The 8,263-nt window shown below is 28.7% G+C and overlaps 1 protein-coding gene across 2 annotated transcripts; it reads right to left on the minus strand.

The window, feature by feature from the left end:
* Nucleotides 1-4,545: 4,545 nt before the first annotated feature.
* On the minus strand, nucleotides 4,546-7,765 carry LOC136082334 (uncharacterized). Of its 2 annotated transcripts, XM_065801281.1 has the most exons (3): nucleotides 5,138-7,765; nucleotides 5,003-5,068; nucleotides 4,546-4,728 (listed from the first exon to the last, which is right to left on the minus strand). In XM_065801281.1, exon 1 carries the CDS (start codon nucleotides 7,441-7,443, stop codon nucleotides 6,418-6,420), a length of 1,026 nt encoding a protein of 341 aa, XP_065657353.1. In that variant the 5' UTR covers nucleotides 7,444-7,765; the 3' UTR covers nucleotides 4,546-4,728; nucleotides 5,003-5,068; nucleotides 5,138-6,417. The 2 variants fall into 2 exon arrangements, with proteins under 2 accessions (XP_065657353.1, XP_065657354.1); XM_065801282.1 differs by lacking the exon at nucleotides 5,003-5,068.
* Nucleotides 7,766-8,263: the final 498 nt, after the last annotated feature.

The raw sequence follows: 8,263 nt of genomic DNA on the forward strand, positions 1-8,263 counted from the left end.
ACCTAATTTGAAATTTCTTCTTTCATTTTACCTAATCTGAACTCTTGATTTCTTTCCGCACAACGGCAATAAAAATAAAATACAAAAAAAAAAAAAAAAATATAAAACCAAAAAACACAAAAAAATATAAAATCAAAAAACACAAAAAAAATTAAAAATACAAAAATTATGTATTAAAATTTAAAAAACAAAAAATGCATATATTTACGCTAGATTGTAACACCATATATTGTAAAAACATAAAAACTTAGTTAATGTTATTAAAAAATTGTAAATATTTATTATTTTGTAATAAAAGAAAAAAAAAAAAAAAAAAAACAATTTACAACAGATTGTTTAAGTATTTAACAGATTATAAAATCTTAAGTGAAAACTAATACACGACGTTCAAGGGAACATACTATCATAGACCTTATTCATAACGTTAACACATATTTTGATAGTGGAAAATTTTAATTAGTTTTTAATGATCGGGCAGAGGCGCTCAATGCATTAAACCATATAATGATCGGGCAGAGGCGCTCAATGCATTAAGGTGGTTCACCTATAAAAAAATTTTTTTTATAAAAATAAGCTCTACCAAGATAATTATTTTTATATGATAAAATAAATATTGAAGATTTGAAAAAAAAAAAGTTGAAAGTAATTTGTCTCGATTATCCATACTTTTTTGTACACTTTAGTGTAAAAAAATGAAAATTTCATGACAGGACAACTAAAAATGTTTACATCAGATAGTGCCAAAAATTTACATACTGGTTCTAAACTACCATATCTCTCATTTGTGCCATAGTTTTTAAAAATACATGCTCCTGTGTGATGATATTTTTTTTTTTTTTAAAGATTGCACTAAATATCAACATTATTGCGTCTTACATTGCAGAAAAATAATATTTCCCATTATCAGTATTATAAATCCATGGCATAAATGAATCTCTTAACTATAATGAACAAACTGTGAAAATTTCAAGTCAAAAGCAGGTGTTTAAAAATTACAATGTTTTGAACTTCTGAAAAATTGTAAAAACTAAAAATCAAGTAAATCAAGTTTTAAAATTATTTTTATAGTTTTAGACAATTACAAGTTAAACAAACGCATCAAAAAACCCCCAGCTTCATATCCCAGTTGTTCCTTTTGGTTTTCAATATCAAGATTTTATTTTTCTCAAAGTTTTCCTACGCTCTTTAACAGGTTGAGATTTGTGTTCCATACGTGTTATTCGAAGAATATCTTGTTTCTGAGTTTTAGCGGCTGTTACAAAACCATCACATCCAAATGATGATAAAACTTCTCTAATACCATTTCCTCCATCATTAAAATGTAAGACTGCTGAGTATACTGCCATTTCAAAAACCTCTCTGGTAACAAAAACTGATTTTGGACACTTTTGCCACACTAATGAATTAAGACATTCATTAGCATTTTGAGTTTCCCCAAGGAGACATTTTAATAACAAGGTATCAGCAGATAAATCAAAGAATATAGGCTTAACTATATCATGAATCCACTTTGGTAGTGATATTTTGTTTTTATAGAAAGAAGTTCCTTTGATTTTATCATATTGCCATTAAAAACACATGGTGTATATTGCCAAATACACCATGTGTTTTCAGACCGTGGGCAAAATGAATGTCTAAAGTTTTGATCGGGAAACACCGTTAAGTGAAAAAGAATAGCAAAAACTCTTCATAGCAAAGACATTCCTTAAATTTTTTCTTATGGCAAGACCATAATAATTTTGCATACTGTTTATAGCAGACTCAGTCAATTTATTTCTACCATGAATTGGGGTCTTCGTACTTTTATATGACTGTACAATACTGCGCAATCATGATCCCATTCGCTTTTGAGCATGTCCTACACATTCAAGTTTTTCTGGTGTTATATTGTAAGACTTGTATGGCTGAGAATCAATAACTTCTTTATAAGAACTTGAATCGCCATCTCCAAGATATATATCATAAATGATGTTATAATTTTCAATGGAACGACTGAAAATGTTTATCGCACCAGCACTTTCCATAGAACGTAAAGATTTTAAATGATTGATTGAACAACTATGAGATAGTTTCCAAGTTATATATTTAAAAGAACCTTTACGACTCTCCCACATTTTACATCCCCGACAAAACTTAGAAAGTACTTCTTCATCAACACATTTGTCTGCAATGATTCCAGACACGTAACCATTTAATGAAACATATCCTCTTTTTTGCCAAGCACCATCAATTTTAATCTTCTTATTGGTTCATTATTAAAGTCTATTTCCTTACAATCTGCATTTTTCATGGATACAATGGCTACATTTTTATATTCCTTTGCAACTTTTTTTTGTAAGTAATTAAATGAATTGTTTGTCATACTAAACATATTCATGCACTTTGTAAATTTCTCCATTCCACTGAAACCTTTTCCTATCTCACGAAAAGCAACAACAGCACGTAGGTTTGCTTCAAACACAGTTTTTCCTTGAGACTTATCTGTAGGTGAACACTTTACTGATGTGTATGAAGACTCATTCCAATCACAACAAGTACAACTAATTTTGAATAAATGACAAAAACCCTTTCGAGATGTTAGGCTATCTGTTAACGTTATTGTACTGTTACACTCAAGGCATTTTAGAAGTGATACTAGATTCTTTAAATTCCAAAAGTTTACAATACATAAATAATTTTCATTGTTATTAATACTTTTGTTTGTGTCATTGCATTGATATTTTTTTCTAACTAATTTTCTTCCACTTGAAGAAGCTACCTCGTGTTGAACAGACACAACATTCTGTTTTTTTGCTTTTGTGAATTGATTTCCATGAAACTTTTTCTTTTTTAAACGCACAAAGTTCTGTTTGTTAGAAAGTTTCACAATCTCCATATTCCTAGCATGAAAAGTTTGTATAACAAATATATATTAAGCTGAGATGAAACTCAAAGCAACTCAATTAACAGCTGAAAGCCTTATTTTTAATCTTACAAAAATGTGCTTTTGTTACTTGAAAGTATGAGTAAAAGTGTTCTTAATTTGCATAACAAATAAAGCAAAGTATACATAACATTCATATTTCAAAAAATATAATTTAAATGAGTTAAGGATAGGATGATATAAATAATTTTTTGGTTGCCAGTATGTTGCTATGTGCGTTGCTATGCGTTTTAAAAATACATAGTACAAGATTTTGTTTAATAACAAAAAAACTAAAATATATTTTAAACTTTTTTTTTCACAATAAGAAAGCTGAATAAATTTTGTACAAAAATCATCCAACATAGAAAAAACGTTTTTTTTTTTTGAATTTTATACCTTTTTTTTTATAGGTGAACCACCTTAAACCATATAATACTGGAAGAAAAAAAAAGAATACAAATAAAAAATCAAACCATAAAATGGTTTTACTGATTGATTTAGAAACTCTATATATAGAAGAATACTTTTTATTCTTCTATAAAAAACCTTTTATAAGTGTAATTTTAAAGATTCAAGTTGTCGCTCAACCAAGTTGTCACTCAACCAAAACTAAATACTTATTATCATTATTAATATAAATATTTTTTTTGGGTGGGGGGGGGGTGAAAGGAGTTGAGAGAGCTTAAAAAAATTTAACAAAATAAAAAAATATTGTAGTAGTCACGGCCGTACCGAACGACGAAGACGTGGGGGCAGGAGAGTGTAACTGTCCAAAATCATATCTTACAAATAACAGTTTTTTTTTAAAATTATTACACAACTATAAGTATTTATTAATTAAAAATACTTAAATTTAGTGTAACAACTAGAAAAACATACATCTTCAATTAAATAATTCCATAATTTAGGTTTTAATTTTTTTAGGCCCAACGTAATACGACTCGACGATTATAAAAGTTGTCTAATCGAGTGCTAGACACACAAAAGAAGTTTTTATAAAATTTTGTTACACATGCATGTGATAAAAAAGTGAATTTTTATTTACTACTGTTGACTCGGCCCAGTGAAAAAGCGCACATGGGATACGCGTGGATTTTTCCCATATGTAACCCATGTGGGGATTATTATTTTGTCCCATGTGGGTTTCATATGGTAAATCCCACATGGATTCCATATGGCAAATCCCATATGGGATACGCGTGGGTTTTTACCATATGTAACCCATATGGGGATTATTATTTTGTCCCATGTGGGTTTCATATGGTAAATCCCACATGGGTTTTATGTGGTAAATCCTACATGGGATATAGGTGGAAAATACTACATGTTATAGATCTTAAATGCCACATATTTTAATCCAAATGGTATAAAAGTAGTCAATACTAGACAAATGAAAGTCCGAATGCTTCTATGATAATTTTTAAAATTCTTTTAATTTAAAAATTACTTAAATAGTAATTTAAAATTAATCATCAAAGCTTTCAGAGAGGCTTAACTTAATCTGGTATTTGCTACTTTATCCCATTTGGTATTCAAAATGTGTAGCATTTTTGATCTTTTACATGTGATGTTTTTCACCTATAACCTATGTGGGATTTACCATAAATTATTAAGACGAAATTTTATAAAATTAAAAAACGTGTTGCAAAATGAATTTATTTTAAAATAAATGCTATTACTCAATACATCCAAAATGAATATTAAAAATATTATTTTTTCTTTTGCGATTTACACGCCGTTTTTTGGCGATTGAATTAATTAAATCGCTTCGGGTTGCATAATACCAAGGTTTTTAGTATCTTCTAACTTTCTTCAAACATTTTCTAAAAAAAAAAATAAATACAAATATATATATATATATATATATATATATATATATATATATATATATATATATATATATATATATATATAGAGAGAGAGAGAGAGAGAGAGAGAGACAGAGAGGCAAAGAGAGAGAGAGAGAGAGAGAGAGAGAGAGAGAGAGCAATTTTAATAAGGAACCTTATTAGTCGAGCAATTTTAATTATTAGCCAGGTTGAAGTCATTAATGACTACAATATTTCACAAATAATTATTTCCTAATTTATTACTTACAATGACTAACGTATTATGGGTAATTGAACACATATGCGTAATGTGCTTGAACCCATGAGGAGAATCCTGAAAAAAAGTGATCAATTAGGATAAGTAGTTAAACAAAAAAACAAAAACAAAAATGTAAAAACCTACTTTTTCAATGATGTAGACGTTGGGTGCAATAGCCACTGGATGCAAAAGTATCTTTACTTTTTCGTCACACACACGGCCTTCTATAATAACAGGCCTTGACATCGCGCAAAATGCCGTAAAAACTGAAGGCCGATTAAACTTTCACTTTTACTTATATTGATATATTTTTATATTAGGTAGGGTGTAATGGCAGTCTATGTTTTCTAATAATAATCTCTAGTAAAGACGGAAATATAAAAAGAAAACCAAAAAGTTGTTAAAAGATAATCATATTTTTCGTATTTCAAATTTCATAACAAAGTATATATATATATATTAAAAAGATAACTGTATTTTTAATTTTTTTTGCTAAAAATGGTAACAATAAAAATCACCAACAATAAAAAACACCAACAAAAGTTGATTCAAGCAAAAAAAAAAGTTTTATCAATATATCTCAAGAGGGTAAATATATACAAATCCAAACATATTGAAAGACATATAGGCTAATGAGAAAATAAAAAACATAACTAGTAAATAGCATAATTAATTACAAAACTAATTTTCACATAATTTATGATAGCTTTAGTATTTTGGGAGTGGTAATTAGTGAGTAATTCTTTTGCAGAATATTAGAATATACTCTGCATTGTTTTTTTGTGATTTTAAATTAATATTTAGCAGTAATGAACTAAAACTGAGTAACACAAAATGTTCTGTATAAAGGGTCAGTAGCACCTTGAAAAAAAAAAAGCAAAATATTGACCATTAGAAAAGAGCATCAGAAGGAATTTCAAGTCCGCCTCTGTTTAGGCAATACAGATAACTTCCATATTTATAATAACAATTGGTAGAATCATTATAAATTTTTATTTCACTTTTTTGCACATAGCCAGCTATGTAAACTATAGCCACTAATGTAGATTTATTAACTGAGCTTTCAAGATCATGTATATTATCCAGAAGTTCTTTTTCATCAGTAGAAATATCTCTAAAACATATGTCACAAGTATGACCATCGATACCATCAACAGGAATGTCAAGTTGTAATATCAATTTAGTAAGTTGAATATTAATTTTTTCAAATACAGATTTAGCGTTTATAAAGTAAGTACCTCCAGATCCCTGTCAAAGCTTAGAAAAAGCTTTTTCAAGGGGATCTGTTGAAAACCAACCTAATAAGACAAACTTTGCTCCATTACTCAACAAAGTTTCTACAAGATCAACAAAGCCATAACATGAATGCGCTATTGCATTGCTAGTATCTAGCGTAAGCTGTTTTACACGCTTACCTGTAGGTTTCATAAAATTTGACAGTTCAGCAATATCTCGTAGCAGTTGTAACTGTTGATCACCAACTGAGTGGATTTCTTTGCATAATTCATTTCTAAACCGAATGCCAGCACCAGGTGCTTTGACATTAACAACATTCGAAAAAAAATTATTTTTTCAATAAATACAGCAGTACCTTCAAATGCTTTATTTTCAATCTCTGGATGCGTTCTTAATACAGCTACTGTTTTTTTGCAAAAAACAGACAAACAAAACTTTACAGATTGTCTCTCTATTGGTTTTGGATAAACTGATTTAGCTGTAAGTTTAGAGAGTTTAAAAAGACTATTACACTCAGTTTTATATATAGTTTCTAAATCACTCCACTTAGCCAAAGCCAGTTCTTTATTGTTCAAAAATTGAAGTTCCCCAGTCTTTTTTGTCAACCAATTGTTTCGTATAGATTCTAGTAGATGCACATAATCATACAATAAATATATACCTGATGTTGTTAACCATGGTTTACTATCAACTGTTTTAAACATTCCAAAAAATCTTTGATTTACTTGGTTACCATCAGTAATTATTACCAGTGTCTTACTATTTTCGATATTATTTATTGAATAGACAATTTGTTGACATTGAGCAAACTGAAATTCAGAGGAAAGATTTGCAACAGGTTGAGCTCTACATATAAATTCTGGACCTCCAAAAAGACATTTAATCATAAATGATAAAATTGTTTTAGCTAACTTTTCAGGGTAGTTTACTGCTTGACCAAACAAAGCACCTCTTTGGTAAAGCAATGAAGCTTTGACATAGACCTCATCAATTAGTAGTATGGAAATTCTTTTTAATGGATTTAAATTCATAAAAATACTATTTATAAAACTTAGGTCCTCCATTGAGCTTATTTTTGAAGTCAATCGTGTTAAAGTCCTTATACTTGGCAACTTGTAGTCAATACACAAACAATCATATAAACTTCGTTGTAGTTGTAATTGATATTGTAGTTGAAGTTGAGATAGTCCGACTTGCACAGAGATACACAGCATTTCAAAGGCATTTTTTAAGGTATTTAAAAAAACTAATCGTTAGTTTGACAATATTATTACCTTACAATGTTAACGCCTTGAAACTTACAACGTTATCGTCTTGAAGTTGCGCTATCTAATTTATAAACCAATCAAATTTTAAAGATTTATTAAAAAAGCGCAAACACAAACTTTCGTCTAATGTTAAAAGATGAAAATGTAAACACAGTATTAGGAATTGGCCTTCAGTTTAACAAATTTGTTGCGCGATGTCAAGACCTGTTATTATAGAAGGCCGCGGTCACACATAATATAATATTCTGAAACTAATAAACAAACATCTAAAAGTCTATAAGTAAATTTATTCTTTGATCATTGCCTTTATATCCTATCTTATTTTCATATCATAATCTATTATGGTATTATTTATATAACATATCACAACAATATTATTAAATTTGTGATGTTCAAATATCATATGAACATTCTCTAACATGTTCATATGATATTTGAATATAGTTCTTGAGTATATTATCTGCAAACAATTGACTGATGCAAGTTTAAATGTTGTCAAAAACCAAGCATGCATGCATGGGACACTGCAGTGTCCCACAAAGAAATGCTGGTTTGAAAGTCAAATTTTCTTTATTAAAAAAAATATTAAAATAGGGGGGAGAAGGTTTCCGTAATTTTTTTTAGGCTCCAAAACTTTTAACTTTATATATAATAAGGTTCATAAAACTAAGGGACTTACGAAGTAAATTGAGGAACAAAAACAGGATATTTACAGAAACTTTTCAATTTTTAATCTGGAGTACCAGTGTAATTGGGAATTAAGTCT

The sequence above is a fragment of the Hydra vulgaris genome, chromosome 07, assembly GCF_038396675.1.
Source record: "Hydra vulgaris chromosome 07, alternate assembly HydraT2T_AEP".
Classification (NCBI taxonomy): Eukaryota; Metazoa; Cnidaria; class Hydrozoa; order Anthoathecata; family Hydridae; genus Hydra; species Hydra vulgaris.

Bases quoted from the DNA above. Each gene is read 5' to 3' on its own strand.
- LOC136082334 (XM_065801282.1), bottom strand. From the start codon at position 7,443: ATGCTGTGTATCTCTGTGCAAGTCGGACTATCTCAACTTCAACTACAA.